This window comes from Mauremys mutica, chromosome 5 (assembly GCF_020497125.1).
Source record: "Mauremys mutica isolate MM-2020 ecotype Southern chromosome 5, ASM2049712v1, whole genome shotgun sequence".
Lineage (NCBI taxonomy): Eukaryota > Metazoa > Chordata > Testudines > Geoemydidae > Mauremys > Mauremys mutica.
The window spans coordinates 34,063,910-34,083,586 of NC_059076.1; the positions used below are offsets into that span (position 1 = coordinate 34,063,910).

Genomic DNA, 19,677 nt, shown 5'->3' on the forward strand with positions numbered 1-19,677 from the left:
GATGCATGTGCTAGTTAGTTAACCCACTGACTTTCAGTCACTATCCCCACCCATCTGTTTCTCAACCTAACCATCATTAGCTGGGGCTAAAGATTGATATTACTAGCAAAGATTTAAACTTGCAGGTAGGCAAGGCATGTGGGGGAAGACAAACTCTTGAATTCATCTTTGACTTGTTCCTGATCTACAAATTATAGAACTAGTCTAAAACATAAGTCAGAGGGAGTGTATGGAAAGAATGTGGGAAGTCTGTGCCTCTGAAATATACCAAAAAATGCTCTGAGAGATGTTGGCCCGGGGGGTCAGGATCATGGAGACAAAACTCCCAAGCAAATATGGGAATTGAATTACCTAGGTCATATGAGCTCCTGGCTATCCATAGACTCTTGAAGGGGCTAACTTTTACTGACAGGCCTATTTTCTCTGTGTTTTTATCAAAAGGGAAAAAACAAATTCCTCACCAGGAAGATTTCAGAGCAGCACAGGTCTTTACTAAACCTTCCGCTACCTCAGAGTAAATTGATTCATGACAATGTACCGGTCATCGTGTTTCTTTTAGCTTGATAACTTCTCTTTACACTTAGGGGGAAAACTAGTTTCTCAACATTTTACTGATAATAAAGACTGCATTTATATCTCACTAAACTCTTTAATAATTTAAAATAAGAGTAAGCCCAGAGAATTTCAGAGAGGAGTGGTTATTACATCGCTGCACATAGAAATACATTGAGAAGAACAGATTCTTGATATTGAGGTCACCATGCCATGAAGAATTATCTCTTGAATATGTCAGTGCTAAAGATCAACATTCGGGAGTGCTTTCACAGTGGTGTCTTGGTGCTGAGGAAAAAGGATGTTCTGCCCACACTTCATCTAGAAATTGGACCCTGAACAAAGGCAATAAACCATCCAGATTGCCTTCCCCTAACAATTTCCTAGCTACTGAGGCCCAAATCCTCAAAGGTACTTAATGTTGCTCTGTTCTGCATTGGAACACCTCATTCTAGGCATTGTGCTCTTGCCAGTAGTCCTGCTTTCTTTCTGAGGCTTCCTTTATGCAAAATCAGAAAAACCTGTAGTTTGTAATCAGAACTAGGGAATTAATAGAGTTCTTGTGGGGGTGATTTGGGGTAGAAATTAAAATATATCATGGTAACTTAGAAAACTTTGCCATTCACCATCTTTATCTTCAGGGTCTTGTTAACATCCACAAAATAAGGAGCAACAACCCTGAAATGGAACTAGGTCAAGCCATAAAGTTTCCTCTCATATTACAACTACTTAAAGTTTTGGTAAAACACTGATACTTGAGCAAGGGCCTGTTTACTGATACACAGAGCAGCATTCTCACCTTTCCCAACTGAGGGATGGAGCCATCTCTATTCAGACCTCCGAGAAATAAGGGGATCTAGAACTGACTGGAAAAATAAAAGATCTCAAAGCATTAAAGACTTCCTACTGCAGATTTAGTAACATAACATATATGCAGATTTAGCAATGGATATAGCATAAAGGGCTTAAGATAGCAAAGGAAGCAGTAAAGGTAGCAAGAAGGGAAGTTTTAAATGGCTGAGACTGAGGGTGCTGAACATCTTGATAGGGATGTTAACATCTTGATAGTTCATCCTTATAAAATTGGTTAGAGAGAGAAGAATACATAATCCTAGACAGGGTTATGGCGGTAACTATAGAAATGAGAGAAAGCTGGCAGTGTTAGTGGTAAAATATTTTATTCCAGATCATCTACTAAATCTCAACTGCTTTGTCCCCAATTAGAGCAGACACAATCCACCTTGGCAAATGGCAAAACTCCCAGCCTAAATGGCTCCCTCACTCGTTTCAAATCCCTTCCAATAACTCTTATGTTCTCCCTCACCCATTACTCTTCTTTTTCCATTTTAATAAATCAAATTCTACTCCCGCAGTTTGGTTTTTTCCCCATTCTAAATAATTATTTTTGCGGTGGAGGAACATAAGCCTTTTATCTTCAGAGTTGATGTAGTTTTTACAGATGAGGGGCACACATTGTGCCCTGTAAAGGAGAGTATGTTTTGTTCATTCTTCTTTTTCATTACTCTCTAAAACAAAATTTTAGCCAAAGTATATGGATGCTCTTTATATAAAAAACCCTTTGACATTGACCCAACAGGAAAACAAAACAGACCGCAAAAAGCTCCAAATAAAATGGTGGAATCAATAAGACAAGTGGCAAATAGCACTTCTCTGTCATGTGCTTCTTGCCACATCCCATCTCCTGCTCCTTCTCTATATGTTTTCTGTATAGGCCCTGCTCTTTCAAATACTTTAGTGCCTGTTTTAACTTTACTCCTTGACTTGGATGGGGCTACTCATGTAAAATTATCCATGAGTGTAAGTGGTTTTTAGGATTGAGTCCTTAGATTATTCACTGTTTGGGGCAGGGACCATGTCCTCATATTTGTCTGCAAAAGCCCATGCATATCAATGGTGCTATATATGTAAATAAAAATAATAGAGCAGAGCACCTGGGGACACTAACTATCCTGGAGTCCTAGCAAGCCTCTTTCAGTCCAAGATTATCAAGTCTGGTGGTCTCATTCCATTTCTGACTGTGGTTCGCCATTCATTTTTGGCCTCCTGCCAGGATTTCCCAAATGTCAGTTGTAAAGCTAGCATTAGTGAATATTTGAGGTTCTAAAAAACACAGGATAGATTTCTATCTGTTGTGAAGTGATCTATAATACATTCACATGAACAATGCTATAGAAATAGAAAGTGGATTTATTCTTTGGGGAATTACAGACCAGTCAGTTTAACTTCAGCACCTAGAAAGACAGCGGAACAAATAATTAAGCGATCAATTTCCAAACAGCTAGAAGATTATAAAGTGATAAAATCCATGCTGACTGTTACTTATCAAGAACAAATCATGTCAAACCAACCTAATAGCTTTCTTTGACAGGGTAACACACTTAGTGGATGGGGGGAAGTGGTAGATGTGGTATATCTTGACTTTAGTAAGGCTTTTGATACTGTCTTGCATGACCATCTCATAAACAAACGATGGAAAGAAACCTAAATGGAGCTACTGTAAGGTGGGTGCATAACTGGTTGGAAGACAGTTCCCAAAGAGTAGTTATCAGTGGCTCACAGTCAAGTTGGAAGGGGATATCAAGTGAGGTCCCACAGGGATCAGTTTTGGGTCTGGTTCTGTTCGATATCTTCATCAATTATTTAGATAAAGGCATAGAGAGTACTTATAAAATTTGTGGACAATACCAAACTGGTAGGGGTTACAAGTGCTTTGAAGGATAGGATTAAAATTCAAAATGATTTGGACAAACTGGAGAAATGGTCTGAAGTAAATAGGATTAAATTCAGTAAGGACAAATGCAAAGTACTCCCTTAGGAAGGAACAATCAGTTGCACGCATACAAAATTGGAAATGACTGCCTAGGAAGGAGCACTATGGAAAGGGAATTAGGGTTCACAAGCTAAATATGAGTCAACAGTGTAACACTGTTGCAAAAAAAGCAAAGGAGTGTTGTAAACAAGACACGAGAATTAATTCTTCTGCTCTACTCTGCACTGATTAGGCCTCAACTGGAGTTCGGGGTACCACATTTCAGGAAAGATGTGGACAAAATGGAAAAGTCCAGGGAAGAGCAACAAAAATTATTAAAGGTCTAGAAAACATAACCTCTGAGGGAAGATTTAAAAAATTGGGATTGTTAGTCTGGAGAAGAGAAGACTGAGAGGGGACATAACAGTTTTCAAGTACATAAAAGGTTGTTACAAAGAGGAAGGAGAAAAATTATTCTCCTTAACCTCTCAGGATAGTACAAGAAGCAATGGTCTTATATTGCAGTAAGAGTAGTTTAGGTTGGACATTAGGAAAAACTTCATAACTGTCAGGGTGGTTAAGCATTGGAATAAATTGCCCAGGGTGGATGTGGAATTTTTAAGAGCAGGTTAGACAAACACCTGTCTGGGATGGTCTAGATAATATTTAGTCCTGCCATGAGTGCAGGAGACTGGACTAGATGACCTTTCCAAGTCCCTTCCAGTCTTATGATTGATTAACATAGTGCTGTTTGACACAGTTGGTGCACTAGGGAACAGTGAGCACCAACAGGATCTACATGGACCAGTTAATGTGCAATATATTAGTGCACTTAAGAAATCTCAGCCCTGTAGAGCCCACTGTGTCAACAAGCCCTTAGATCTGCCCTACTGGCCAGATTGTGTGCTACCGTATCTGAGCCACGCAGATGTGAGCTCTGCTAATGGGCCTGAAGCCCACTGCTATGACCCACAAAGTGCACAGGGAAATGAACAGTCCATGGAGTGCACTTTCAGGTGGCAGAGTTCTTACTAAAACTTCCCTTCCCTGGCAGAGGGTAGCAACAGTGCTACTGCATTTCCTTTTGCTAGCAGGTGAATTTTCCACTGGTTGTTTCTGCCCTGATAGGTACAGAGCAAGCAAACTGCACTTCTCTGCTCTGGGATGAATCAGGCTGAGTGAGTAAAAGAAATTACTAAGCAACCTGGAGGTTTGCAGCATTCTGTGGCAAGTCTCTGTGAAATGAATGTTACAGTTTAGGTGTCATGCTGTAGTTAAAAAGATGGCATGTGATCTGCCTCATGCCATGAAATGCCATTCCCTCTACTACAAACATGTCAAACAGGAGAACTTGGGGGTGTAATAATTCATGGGCTGCAGTGTTAAGGACAATTAATGCAATAAATAAATAAATCTTCAGAACTCCAGAGTGTGATTTCCCAGACATGTATCATGTGAATTTTAAACCATGTGAGCAGAAGGTGAGTTCCTCTCTGGAACAAGGGTGGAATAGAGAAGAGTGGAAGGAGGAAGCAAGAGCCAAGACGTAGGATTCACATCCAGGTAATATATAAATCCAATTTAACCACAGCAACATTTGGAATATCAGGCTAAAATTCCATCTTGAAGTTTTGGTGACTGCATTAACTCTTTTAAATCTTCATTCTCTAGATGTAGAACCAGAACCCCAAGGCAGAATCCGAAAAACCCAAAATTTATAGTTAACTCTTGTCTAGTTTGTCTCCTGCATTTCTTGACCATAGATACAAATGTTGCCTAAGCTCAGGGAAGTCTGTAGTTTCAGCAGATGATTGTTTATATTTTATTGATTTATTCTTGCATGCTTCTAATCAGAGGTCTATGTTGTATCTGGTAAAGAAATGTAGTTATATATTGATCAGCTGGAATGAGGCACACTGTGGAAGTAAAAAATACGGAAATAAATTCAGACACTAGCCATGTCTGGCAGAACTGCATATCTGCAAACCCCATCTCCAATACAGATCAGTGAAAATCAGACAGTAGCATTTGGTACAAGTTCCTCTGTCCTGGTCATACACAAGATCTGCTGAAATGTGGCATTTAGTGATTTGGCTCTTCAAAGGAGTCAGGAAGAGCAACCTCTTCCTGTCAAGAGAGCAACGTTGCCTTGAGTCTTTGAGCACCATCAGCTCAATAGATCTTATTTAGAAGCCTCTTCCTTATTTTTTTAACTGCCTTTTGAATTTAGCTGCTGCAGATCTGGGATTTCTTGTATTTTACCTGTACAGGTAAATAGCTTGCTCTGTAATATTTGGGATACAGTTCTTATTTCAAGCTGCCTTGTTCTAATTAGTTACCAAATATAGAACAGGCTCTAGAACGGATTCTATAATCCGAATGTAAATAGAATACACTTAATCCGTGATCAACTATATCTGAGGTACTGTTACTGTTTCAGAGTGGTTAAATTACTGTTCACTCATATGACCTGCTACCTGTTTCACTTCTGAAGCAGGAGCTTGACTGTTTGGACCTAGTTATCCCTTGTAATTCAAAAACATGAAATCAGCATCAATAAAACAACACTTCCAAATAAGTTTTTGAGGTTTTTTTAAAAACAAAAATGAAAAAGTTTCCTCACTTGATGAATAATATACTCAAAAGCAATATGGAAAGCTGGCTTCAGTCTTGATGATGGCTCCAAATAGTCTTAGCTCTGACATCATGATGGGTCCAAAATGAAAACAAGGCCCACTGGCATTGAGAGAGATGCAGGTCATGGATTTTCCCTGTAGCTTGTAGAAAGAAAACAAAAGGAAAGTGTCATGGCCTGATCCTGTTGGTCCAGTGACCTGCAATGTGTTATGCTCAGTGAAGAGTGAGTATCTTACATATCTAATGGTTATCTATTATTATATTATATCCAATATAAAATGTGAGGATAGTACACTTACTGAATCCTTTCTGTTCAGGGTGTCTATCAGGTAGAAGAGGGTAACCAAAGAAACTTATTATAGTTACACACCCATTGTTATGTCCTCATTCATACTGATTCAGTGCACTAATTGCATTTGTTCTATACTTACGGCCTTGCTGTTCACACTCTGGAAGCAAGACATCCCAACCTGGTATTAGCCACATGGGTGAGCATGGGCAGGTGAATGAAGAAGCCTCTATGATGGTTTTTCAGGCTCTTTTTGTGAAAGAGAAACACAAAGATCACCCTATTGTCATGCATTTGCCCACAGTCACACAATTGTCTGTTTCACAGACAATATGAATTATGTGCATCTGGCAACCAAGCCAATAGAGATTTTAATTCTATCTCATCTTTATCTGTTGCTTTCTGGACAAATATTTTCATAAGCATTTGCAAACCATTTCGGACCTAGGATTTTGTAATAAAGAAAATGTTGCTTATGTTAATCACAGTAGGGCAGGAGATTTGGCACTGGTCATCTCTTTGTCCTTTGCCACATTCCTCACTGTTTGGGAGTGACATTAGCAGATGTATTTTCATGAGGGATGCCGTAGACTGGTTCTCATTATTTTTTGAAGGCAGAACAGGAAGGGACAACATGTGTGACCAACAGTCTATAAGGGGATGGCTGACTACGCAATCAAGAGTATAAGGGGCATTTTAGGTATCCGTGAGTTGCAGGGGACTGTTTTTTTTTTATTCTAGCACAGTAGCAGTCCTTATATGCTTTGCGCAATAGAAAGTTAAAGGTTTATCATGACTTTTCTGGATATAGGTATGAGGGACATATGGTATGAGAGGAACCAGTTGTCCAATAGGAACATGGTGAACTGGATTGCTGAGGGTTGCTTGGTGACCTTTATAAAGTATGTAGATGTACAGATGTGACTAGTGGTTTCACATCTAAGGTTGCAGTTGTGCACTAATTAGTTCATGCTGGCATGGAATATTGTGTGCATTACCCTAATTTAATCCAAATTCAAGATGGTAGGATATGGAGCAGAGATGCACAAACAGTAGTCCCTTTTCATGTTATATCAAGTCAGATGTGATTTATGGCTAATGTTAACCCCTGCTTGGGGCATGGAAGGATCTAAAGAGAGACTGTTTTTGCACTGAAATGGAAATAAACTGCCATTTCCACTATGGACCTCAAGGGAGAATTTCACCTTACTCTGTGTGAAGTGGTACTTACTCTTGACGTAGTGCAAAATATAGCAGAATACTGTTTAGAGGCACAGGAATAATCTTGGCTTTAATAGTGGCTTCCTCAGTGGCCTTAATCAAGAGACTTAACTTCTCTCTGCCTTAGTATCCCCAGCTGTAAAACGGAGATAACAATGCTCCCTTACCACGGGGAGGGGTGTTGTGAAGATTGTTTCACATGGTCAGGTTATGCATTGCAAATGATGTTTGTTGCAAATTTAGCTCTTCACTGTTAGGTTTAGTTCAAACACTAGTTGCTAAGACAGTATTCATTATTCATCTGCGTTGACTGAACAGACTCTGTTATTTTGACTTATGGGGGGGTTGTAAACTGTTCATTTCAACAGTTCATTATTTATAGTGAGTGACTGATCACCTAGACTCACATGTGATTAGTTTTGCTCCCTGACTGGGAACCCAGAACTTTAAAGGAAAAAAACAACAACAAATGACAAATAGCAAATGGGTAACTATGAATAATACACTTCTGCTACAAATTTTCAGACAAATAATTGTTTATGCTAGAAAGGACAAAACTGTTGGGATTTGCAAATGTTTTCATGATAGCAGCCCCTGTCTGAATATTCCTAAACAACGAAAGATTCCACCAAAATAAAACAACCCTCTCCTGAACTTGCTGCTTTTGTTTGTGGAAAATATTTACAAATCACCTTCTGTATTGTCTGACCAACTCTGCTAATCTATTTGAAATCAGATTATGGAGTCCTTATTGAGTACGTGAGCACTTTCTCATGTGAGTACTTGCAGTGTCTTTCCTGAGAATATTTCCGTATGTGCTCACCAGGGTGAATAAGGACTCTACCATCAGGCCCTTTAGTGTTTGAAAAGTTCGCTGAGCATGAAAAGTGCTGTATACGTGCTAAGCATTAGTTTTAGTCAGCAGCAACTCTCTCAACTACATTGTGATGAGGCTAAAATGAGAAACAAAACCCAACAGGTAAATGCAGTGTTAGCAGGAAAGAGATATAGAGAAAGAGGGAGCACAAAAACTGAACTAGTCACTAGGTTATGTGGCAATTCAGTACATGTTAACGCTTCTTTTCTAATCATACAAAACAGGAATAATGGAATTCATTACTGTGTGCAAGAGCAGAGATGCAAAAACACAGGAAAAACAAAACAAAAAATCAATAGCTAAAATGACTACACAAGCATAGGGTAGGGGAAGAAGTACCAATCTCTCAAGTGATACAGAATTTGAAAAAAAAGAAGCACCTTGAAAAAAGAGACTCTACTCAATATGCTTGAGTGCACACATTTTGCAAATAGCAACTTAATTGTACACACAATTGTCTTTTTCATTCTTAAAAAGTGTCATGCATCCACTTTAGAAACAGCAACTGAATAATACTACTGTGGAATTCTACATATATTAATGAATTATGTATCATAACACCCTCTTATTCATCCCCTGTGAAAGTATGCACGTATTCTCTCTCCTGTTTTACAGACAGGGAAACTGAGTGACTCAGAGAGCGGTTACTTGATGGGGCATGGTATTGGAAAACCTGGTTCTGTTCCTGATTTGGCCATGGAGGGTATGTCTACACTGCAATAAAACACCTGCAGCTGGCCTGTGTCAGCTGTCTAGGGCTTGCTGGGCTCAGCTGTCTCGGGATCCCGGGCAGGTCCCAGAGCCTCAGCTCCAGCCTGAGCAGCACCATCTACACTAGCATTAGTCAGCTGACAGGGGCCAGCCGCTAGTGATTTATTGCAGTGCAGACCAACCTGCATGGCCACGGGACCTGGGGCAAGTCACACAAGGGTTGGGTGCCTCAGTTTCCTCAGGTAATGATGCTTTACACTTAGAGGTCTGTGGAGGGGAAAATGCTGAGTATCAGACAGCAGTGCTGCTGCTCACGGTTTCACAGGGAGTTTGTGGCAGAATCAGGGACGGAGCCAAGTCCTGTCCTGAAGCCACACACCCTCCACCTCGCCACGCGGCCAAGGCAGAGTTCTACTATCGCTCACGTAACCCGCTACCAGGTTCTTTCGGGCCGAGCTCCGGAGCGGCCCCCCCACGCCCTGCAGCGCGGGGGCTGGAGCCTGACGCAGGGTCGGGTGCTCCAGGGTGGCCCCGCTTGGAGCAGCCCCTACCCCATTTCCTCCCCGCCCCGCGAGCGGCCCGTCCGAGCCCGTTAGGCTAATGAACGGTCGGGCGCAGCCAACCAGCTTGGGGTGAGCGGCCCGGGATTCTGCATAAATTACGCGCAGAGCCGAATCCCCCGTCTGCCCGCCGGGTGAGGGGCTGAGCGACCTCCCCTCGGACTAGGTGAATAAATTATGTTAATGAGGCCCGGGAGGTTCTGGCGGGGGCTTGGCGGCGGCGTGCAGCGGGAGCGGTGGCCAGTTCGGAGGGGAGAGCGGGAGAGGGGAAGCCGCCGCCGCTGCGCTGTGCTACTGACACACATCTACAGCGTGAGGGATATTCAGGGCTCGCACACCCGCAGACGGGGGGCTGGGGAGCCGCGGGGCTGCAGCCACTTGCTGGGTTCCCCCTCGCCGTGCCGTGCCTCTTGAACTGAACCTCCTCTTAGGGGGCGAGCCAGGTGGAGGGGAGAAGGGGAAGCAACAAGTCCGCCCGCTCCATCTCCGGGAGGGGCGCCCCTCTACCGCGCCATCTCCTCCCCGTGCACCTGAAATCTCGCTGACCAGCGCCAGAGGCGTTTGCAGGCGCCACGCGTGGGATACTTCGCAAAGGCTTTTCTCTAGGCGGGTCCGGGGGTGTGAAACACTCCCAAACCCACCCTGCTGCGTTGGTTTTGCCCGGCTGGTTTTCTGGGGTCTCGCCCTCTCTCCCGCTGGATGGTTGGTTTTTGATCCCTCCCGGGGTGCCCTGGTGAGGTTGGCAATGAAGGCTCTGCTGCGTGCTCTCTCCTCGCATTAAAAAGCGTGTAACCCATTTCTGGGCTTTTGCTTTATTGTTTTCAGCTGTTTTTTATTTTTTATTTTTTTTTTGCCTCTGTAAACTAGTTGCCCCCAATGGGGGGAGGAAAAACTGCTGCATCTACAGCGTGGAAAAGCATGTTGGGGACAAGCCAAGAAGCCAAAAGACAGGATGGCAACGGGGAGCCGAGCTGCCTTGGGGGACAGCGCTGCTGTCCTAGCTGGACTCTGCCCTCCAGTTCGCTGCTGGCTGCTTTCCTGTCAGTGGTGGCTGTAGCCTCCTGTGTGTATCTGGGGGTGAAGACCAGTGATCTACACGCGAGGGTCTCTGCCATCGAGAGCGCCCAAGGGGACTTCTCTGCTGCTGCTGCTGCTGCTTCTTACCAGCTGCTGCCCGGCTTCTCCCTGGATCAGCTAAATTCAATGATGCAAGAAAAAGTGGAGCGACTTCTAGCTCAGGTGTGGAAGACGTGGTGTTGTCTGTGGGTCTGGACATGGGTGGGACTGGGATGTCCTATGCCGGACCTTTAATTAGCCATTTCCAACATGAGTTTCTGCTTCACGGATGTGAGCAAACCCATTCCCCGGGATTTATGCTGGAAATGAAAGTGGGGGTTGGGGTGGGGGGTAGATGAGTGAGGGGGACCATTCCTGGAAAGGCTAGAAAGAAACATTGGGCACTTGCAGCAAAGTGAAATTGCCAAGTGTGTGTGTGGCAGAGGGAGAACTCAAGAGACAGGGACTCTTGCCCAGGGTTAAAAAATAATATGATCCCATGGAGATTAAGGGAAGTCCCTTTATTGAATATTATTGCTCCCAGTAAATGCTTTACTTGGGGTGGGTTGGATACAAGAGTAACTAAAGTTAAGGCTTGAAAATAAGCCCTTGGATGTGGCTGTTAAAGTAAGGTGTGGGTTTCAAAGGGCTGTCATAAGGATCTCTCTAGTCCATTTGACAGCAGAGTCTGAAATTACCCTGATAGAGTAGTTAACCTTTGAGTATAATGTTATTATTGACTCTTCTCTCACCCGAGGAACCCAGGTTTCTACATTTAATCCATATGCACTAAATGCTACGTGTGTGTGTGGGGGGGGAAGAGGTAGTTTGTATGGAGATGTAATACCACACAAGTGAAGCTGCGATGGGTAGAAACTCAGTTCTCTCTCTCTGTGTGAGTGTGTGTGTGTGTGTGTGTGAAATGCTCAAGTTGTGGTTGGGGTGTTTAGGTCACTGATACAGTTTGGATCAAGTCCAAGTAAAGAAGTCATCATTAGTTATGCAGTCTTTCAAATAGTTGTAAATCATAGTTTAACACATGCAAGTCTATAATCCTGGCTGTAATGGAGTGAGCTAATGCTTACCAAGTTGGCTAATGTTTCCCCTTTCCTCCACAGAAATCCTACGAGCATTTGGCAAAAATAAGAATAGCAAGAGAAGCGCCTCCAGAGTGCAACTGCCCAGCAGGTAAACAGGAACAACTTTGAAATGTTTCCTTGGAGTCAGAGGATTTTGACTTTTTTTTTTTATCCTTTGTCAGACATACATGTAATAACAACAAATATTAAATATAACATGGGGGACACAGCTTTTAATAAACAACTGAACCTTTGAGAGAGAGAGGATAAAGCCCCAAATGTTACCCTGTTTCCATCATGGGGTGGCATAAGATTAGAAAAAAATATTAATGAAAATAAAATTTGGCCAGTGGATGCTTAAAAAGTGTAATCAAGCCTATGCATTAGCTTAATGAGAAGAACTATATTCCCTATATGCCTCTGGCTTTTTTGAAGAGGAGAATGCAATATATTCAGTACATGCAGCTTTAAACAGATTAAAATAACTTTAGAGTTCCTTTTAAATCTGCCCTAGTGTACCTATGAACTTTTCAGTTATCTGTTTTTTTTTTCATCATGGATAATATGGTATTTTAGAAAGTGACTGTCTCATACTGTATATTCTTTTAAGGAATGTGGACCCAATCCTGATGTCCTTACTCAGACAGTACTCCCAAGAATTTCAGTGTGAGAGAGAGAGAAATGTTGTCTGAATAAGGATTTCAGAGTTGAGTTCTGTTGTGCTAGGACCAGTTGCTTGTGGACCCAAACAAGAGTTTTATGGTCCTTTCTGTGTTGAGTTCTCTACTACTTGTGGTCTGGTGCTATTTTTTTAGGTAACTGCTGAAGATTAATTTTATTTTATTTATTAGACTTCTGTTGATATATACAACAGACCATGTTGACTTCTCAGAAATTACGAAGATAATGCTGGTGTTCAGTAGGTGCTGTAGGGACACTGGCACAGATTGTGTGTGATGGGGCACCATGGAGGTACAGTATGCTCTAGATGTATTGTGTTGAGAAAAATGGCTCTTTATTTAAAAGGTGGGGATGTTGACATGCATAGAGAGATGGAATATAATGAGTTAATATTTGACATGTTTTTTATAAACTATTTGTATGTCAGTAGGATGTGAGACTGCAAAGTAGGTATTTAAGGAAGGAGCTCTTCTAGTCAAGGGATTAACTCATGACAAACTCATCGACTTCAGGGGATTATTGAACCTCAGGGATGAAACTCCGTGTGACAGTTAGTATAGTATTTTGCTGATAATGCATTGATAGTACTTTTTTTTTTAACTATCGTATATAGAAATCTTAGCAACTAGCATGAAATGAGGCATATGAATGTTGGAATAGGACTAGTTTCAGTAAGAAATATTATCAAATTGGGGGGTGTAGTGCGGAAAGCAATAGTAATTTTATCAACCAAAAAAAATGAGTCGTACATACAGCCTGGATTTGATATTCCTAATGCCTAACTATAGGAAGATTGATGAAGTTCAAGATTTAGCACTAAAGAACAGTGTTATGCTTATACACAGAGTTGTATTCCATGACCCTGAAGCATCAAACAGTTTTCTCTTTTCATGTTAACTCTTTTAAATTAATCTTGTCATTTTCCAACTATTCTATTTTCAGGCTCAGGATATCCTCTGCCATTGTCTCATTTGGTGTTATGTGCTGCTTTACTTCCTTACTACCACTAGAGCTCCACATAATACCAGTTTTTACCTGAATGTACTTTATTTTTATGCAATACACTCCATTATATTGTATCAAACAGATTGCAAGCAATAGAATATTTCCAACGATCCTCACTAGAAGGCATGGCATAAATCAGATGGCATATGTCAAAATACAATATGTTGGGAAACATGTTTCATGTTGGGTAATGTAGATCTATCAGATTAGGATAATTAATATGAACTGGCAAAAAATATTTTACAAAGAGGACTAGCTGGTCAGAGGATTAGAAATAAGATACAGAGCTTTTCACCTCTTTGTAACTATTTCAGTTTGGAGGCTGGTTTATAGTGATTGAAAGTTAGCACCATGTGATGGCTACATTTTAGAGTATTTAAAATGATTTGATGCTCTCATCTGCATTGCCAGTGGACGGTTGTCCACATCAAAATGACGTTGTTTTGGCAGTCTGCGCACAGAGGAGAAGGACTGAATAGACACAAAGGCAAAACAACGGTGCCTTAGCAACTGTAGAAGGTGCTTCTCCTTCTACAGAGTAGGAAAGTGGGGGAGAGTAATGTACTGCTGTTGCCCATATGGTATTTGTTCTATGTATAAAGAAATATTTCTTTACCCACACAGGCAATATACTTTTCACATATACTAAATTGTCTTTTTAAAGTAAAATCTTTAAAATAATTGACTAATTTTCAGTTAGGATTGGTCTTTAACTCTCCATGAAGGGCTTTCTTTGGGGAAAATATATATATATATATATATATAACATTTCCATTACAAACTTGAAACTCGCTATTCAGGGAAGTGTTTGGCTTAGCAGGAATGGAATCATGGAAACTCAGTGGGCTTCTGTGGCTTGGCACCTGCAAAGCCTAATCCTGATTCAGAAGAGTAAATAGTGTCTTTACCACGACTGCACAATCCCACTTTTGCTGTTCTGCTTAGTTCCCTCAATTCCTAACTAGGTCTACATAGTAGTAAGATATATGAACATTAGATCTGATTTTAAGGAGAACTTCACAGGATATGCAGAAGTGGTCCTTTGACACCAATACTCTAGGAGCAAGACAGCTGCCAAGGGGTCACCAACATAGTCTTCCAGTGTTCTGCGTTTCAAAGAGAAATGAAGATTATTTAAAAGTAGGTTATATCATCCTCTATCAAAGTGAGAGAGGGAAATTCAATCTGCAGAGAAAAGGGGTGAGAATCTGATCTTTGACTTGTTGTTAAACTTCTGCAACTGGTGTAGATCTCATTAGCTTGAGTTATTCATCCCCTTGTGGTTGTCCATGATAGGAACTCACATGTTCAAAGGAAAATGGGTTTTGAATAGCTTGGACACTGAGGGAAGCCAGATTCTCAACTTTCATAATTTGAAAGGCCATACTCGTGTGGATCCTTTTAGCCAAATGGGGGGCTTAATCTTCTTGTCTAGAATAAATAGTGCTTTGTTTTCTCTTCTAAAAACTGGACAGTTACGCTAAACATGTTTTTCTAATTATGCTTTTTTTATTAGTAAAAAGCTACACAGTGAAAAGCTTGTTTAACATCAGGGACATTAATGTTTTGATTTCAATTATGTGGGGCTAAAACCAGGCACTGAAAACAGGTAAGTTCAATAATGTTTACAGAATTTTCAAATGACAGTAGTAGGCATTCCTTCCCCTCACAAATCAGAACAATAAAGTTTGAAATCTAAACGCATACTAACATTCCTCTTTAATTACCTCAGACATAATGAGTGAGCCAGTTTAACCCTACACTTGCAACTAGCACTACAGTAAATTCTGGCAAGGTGCCCTCCACCCAGGGGACTGGGAAACAAACTGGGTCACTAAACATTACATAATTTACTTTTTATGGGTTCTTTTGCTCTAGCAGGCAGTGGTGCTGGAGCTGGGGGGGGCTGCCACACCCCCTCGCTTGAAGTAGTAATAACAAACACCAAATATATGGTTTCCATCACCAGCACTCCCACTATCAAAATTATTCCAGTGACCCTGCTAGCAGGACACTTTTTTTTTTGCTTAGATATTATCTATTTCCCAATTGTTAGGAATCTTTTAAAAAATCAGTATGTCTGTAAAAAATTCAGTATGTTGACTTGTAATAAAATGCAGTCAACCTGTGGAACTCTTTGCCAGAGGATGCTGTCATCATATTCAGCAAAGCACTTAAGTCTGTATACCCTTACTCATGTTGACTAGTGCCTTACTCCATGAGTTGTCTTCAGTGAGACTACTTGTGGAGTAAGATGCTACTTGGAATATGTAAGAGTGTCATACTATCAGCATAAGATTATCAGAATCTGGCCCTAAACAGTATTACTGATTTAAGTGAAAGTAGGAATTGTCTAGTGGCACTTGTACAAGAAAGTAGTCTGACACAGGAATAACACTGAATTAAAACTCTAAAAGTGTCTGTGGGAGAAAAAAGTTTTTATGGTTAACCACTTTCTGAGAGTTACTGGTAGATTGAAGGGAAGCTGAAAAATGTAAAAACACAGGATGAGTCAGTCTTAGCTGGGTACTGCAGCTCGATATGTGATGGCTAAACATAGCAACGTTACAAACAGCTTTTATATAACATAGTGGGTGAAATTCCATGCAGTTGTTTAATGTTCCTATAGCGTTTTAAAAATATCTTATTAGCCTTCAAAATGCAAGTGTGGTACACCCATTTCTGAGGCAGGTACAGTTTCTTTCATGGTGAAACAGCATCAGCTTTTCCAGAATTGGTCTTGCTATTTCTAGCCTGCAATTTTTTTAACCTGTCTGATTTAAAAAAAAATCCAACTGCAGCAAGTAGTATGGTTATAATGAAATCATTAACAGTAAATGAACATAAGAAAACATAAAAATCAAGATAAATAGGATTTGTTTTATATGAAATGTGTCATACATCCTTGTAAGTGCTAGATTGTGCATTCCATATGCATGATGGTGAGCACTTACATGAGTAGTCCCATACAGCAGGGATTAATTTGGCCCTATCCATTTTATTAAGAGTGTCCTTCAAAAGGTTTGGAGCTATTATTAAATCTTACTGCACGTGCTCAGTTTGGCCAACAGTCATTGAAAAAATATTTAACTTAAACTTCCAAGGAAGACCTGAATAATTGTGTCATTTTTTACTTAGCCTTTGTTTTACAATATTGTACAAATGAGACTTGGCTACGCAGTCTAGTCCCGAATGTCTATGTACCCTTTATCTGTTTAATTCTGCACTGTCAAAAGGATGGACTATGTGGTAACATAGCAGGTCTTTTCCATGTCTAACTTCTATTGTATACAGCACTTGCATTATGTGTATTTATAGCTTAACTATAAAACGATTGTTTATTTTTCATTATTCTGTTTTTCTGGAACCTTTAGCTAAGTTCAATTACTTGAATCCCTGGGTAGCTGACAGTATCTCCAGTGGCCAAACCAAAGTTTAGTTTAGTTTGCTTTTTCCTTTCCCTTTTTTGCATGAGAGGGTATTTTTTTATGTTCTTTGTTCTTTTTTCCCTCATTTTCCCACCTTTGTCCTGTGTGTTCAGATACTTGTAGCTTGAAATCATTTCCAGTCTCTGGACACCATCATAATTCTCCAGCTCCTCTTTCTTCACTCTTCTGCCATCAGCTATTTTGTGCTGTTTCTGCAATCATGTCACCTTGATTCTCCATCCCAGTGTCAGAGATCTCCATGGTTTGGCATTAGAAGTGCCTCCCAGTTCACTGTGCTATCTGCTACAGTCAGGCTATCAACTTTGCTCCGGTGCTGTTGTATGTAAGCATGCTCAGTTGTAGGCCAGGTTTTTCAGGGATGTACGGTTCCAGTTTGTCCAACTCTGTTTATAATTTATAGTTCTTATTGTGAAAGAATTGTATTTTACAGATACTAACATTCTTATATAACATATGCATCAGATTCATTGTGATATTGGTATGGGTGCATGAAACCAATGTATTTTCTTTGCATACCAGTGCTATTTTTGTTCTCCTAAAAGGATAGGGTCTGTCTTAAGGTACAGTGCCAGCAGCTGAAGTGGGATATACAGTACAGGCGGAACAACAGCACATTTCTAATTGTCAGTGTTCCATTAAGGTTGTTTCCTGGAGTATTACAAGTAATAAGACTGAAAGAATAGAGGAGAAATCCACTTTCAGAGATAAAAAGAAGCCAGAAATTGACATCAGCAGGGTATGTAGTCTTTATTACGACCACAGTGAAGTAGTCCTACAGAAACTAAAGAAGTAAAAATAAGGGGAGACGAATTAATGTTTGCAGGTTTGGGGAATCCTGAAGGAAAGTAGGGATGATATAGAAAATATCAGAATAATTTCCCCTATTATTTAAAAATCCAGCAGTGTGGTATCATATCCCAGCTCCCAGAACTACTTATTTCCTTGATGGCTCTGCATCAGCTGTTTTGTGAATGCAATTCTCTTCCTTAATGTTAATTTTTTCTGACAATGCTTTTATTTCCTCTTTCATACTTTCACTGATTCTTTGATTCCAGTTCCTCAGCACAGATGATCTTTGATGTGCAGTAGTATGCAGCCTTCTGAGTAATCTGTTGTCACTTTTGGATGACTGCTTAAGGTTACTGTTTTTCCCCATAGTACACACACATGATTTTATTGGCTAAGATGTGACCTTTCAAATCTCTTCGCTGTGGGGGAATGTGTACAATGTGATGAATGAAACATAAGGATGATTAAAGGAAGGATGATTGACAACACTATGCACCAAATTCATCTCCTGTGTAACTCTATTGACTTCAGCGGTATTGCACCAAATGGTAATTTGGTCCCATATGTTTTATTAATAAGGTCCTTTTAGAGTCTTGGATTACATCTTACTGGAGTTGCTCTGCTTTGTCAAACAAGTTTAGAAAAATATTTAACTTCAGCTTCCAAAAAAGGCCTGAATAGCTATTTAATTATTTGACCCTTGTATTAAACTTTGTATGATAAACAGAATCAAATCTTCTGTTTATAATGGTATGCTTCATTCCCACCTGAAGTCTTTAAAGCTTGGATATGTTCAGTTTGGTTTAGTCAAAGTTCTACTGAGCTTTTCTCCAGTTAAATGTTGGTACATTGAACTGACTGGTGCTACATTCTACTGACTATGATGCTAAAATAGTGGCATTACTGTAGGATGGAGCGGTGCTCTTTCTGATTCCCTTCTAATTTAACTTGCTGCAGCCAGCCAAGCTAACTGCAGGATTGAACACTTCAGTGATTTGCTGTTATGCTCAATACTGTAATAACCAGCTAGCTTTGGAAGACAGCTTGGCTGACCATAGCAATTCTCTAAATGCCGTTGTAGGTAGAATAATAAAATTTCTCTGTTCAGGTTATTGAGCTTTTTGAACAATTTATTTTATTTTTAACACACACAGCTCTATTACACATAGCACTAGTTACAGCCCTTTAAGGAATGCCACTGTACAGAGGGATTTCTCCCCTCCCCCCCACGCTTAATCATTTCAGTTGATTACCCTGCTAGCTTTCCTAGAAGTCTTCAACAGAATGGCAATCTGATTGCCCACCTCATTTAAGAAGATGGTAAGGACAGGTAGAGTAATATGGGCTGGAAGAGCTCCCCCTTTCACATAAAACGAAAGCTGCAGCAAACCGTTAGGAAAAAAATGTACTCCAGTTAGTGTCCTCTTGTAGGCTTGCTTTCTCAACGCTTGTAGCCTCCGTCAAGTTTTCCTTTTAGAATCAAAATCAAAGTCAGAGAGCTGTGCCCAGTTAAGGAAAGAGCCAGTTTGTGAGACCATGATAAAAAATAAGTGTCGAGTTTTCAAAACAGACTGCCTAAACTGCCCAGGCACAACGTTCACTTGCCCACACAGCTTGTATTTGCTCGTGCAGACTGGATGATTGTGTGTGTCTAGACGGGTCATTACGTGTACATGCCATTGTAGGTTTTCTGTGTGCAATATTTGGGGTGCAATTTATACAACAAGTTCTGAAAATGTGGCCCAATCAGAGCCAGATTCTGCCACCCCCATTCACATTCAGCAGTAGCTTGCTATGGAATCAATGGAACTACTTGTATAGCAAGCGCTCACAAGGATGGCATCCCAGTCTATGGGTTTGTTTCTTTTTTTTCTTCTCTTTTTCTTCTTTTTTTGCTTGCATGGGAATGTTTTTGCTGTTCTTTCCATAAAATGTTTTTAGAAATTTGAAATAAAAAAACAGTAAAACCAACACATATGGAATAACTTTAAATAGTTCCAG

The 19,677-nt window shown here is 40.5% G+C and overlaps 1 protein-coding gene across 1 annotated transcript in view; it reads left to right on the top strand.

Annotated features, from left to right (window-relative positions):
- Nucleotides 1-19,677, top strand: part of COL25A1 (collagen type XXV alpha 1 chain) — a 454,889-nt gene that overhangs the window by 12,776 nt on the left and 422,436 nt on the right. The window contains exons 4-5 of the mRNA XM_045019561.1: nucleotides 10,485-10,856; nucleotides 11,792-11,861. Coding sequence (XP_044875496.1) covers nucleotides 10,485-10,856; nucleotides 11,792-11,861 — 442 coding nt within the window. The remainder of the gene's footprint in view (nucleotides 1-10,484; nucleotides 10,857-11,791; nucleotides 11,862-19,677) is intronic.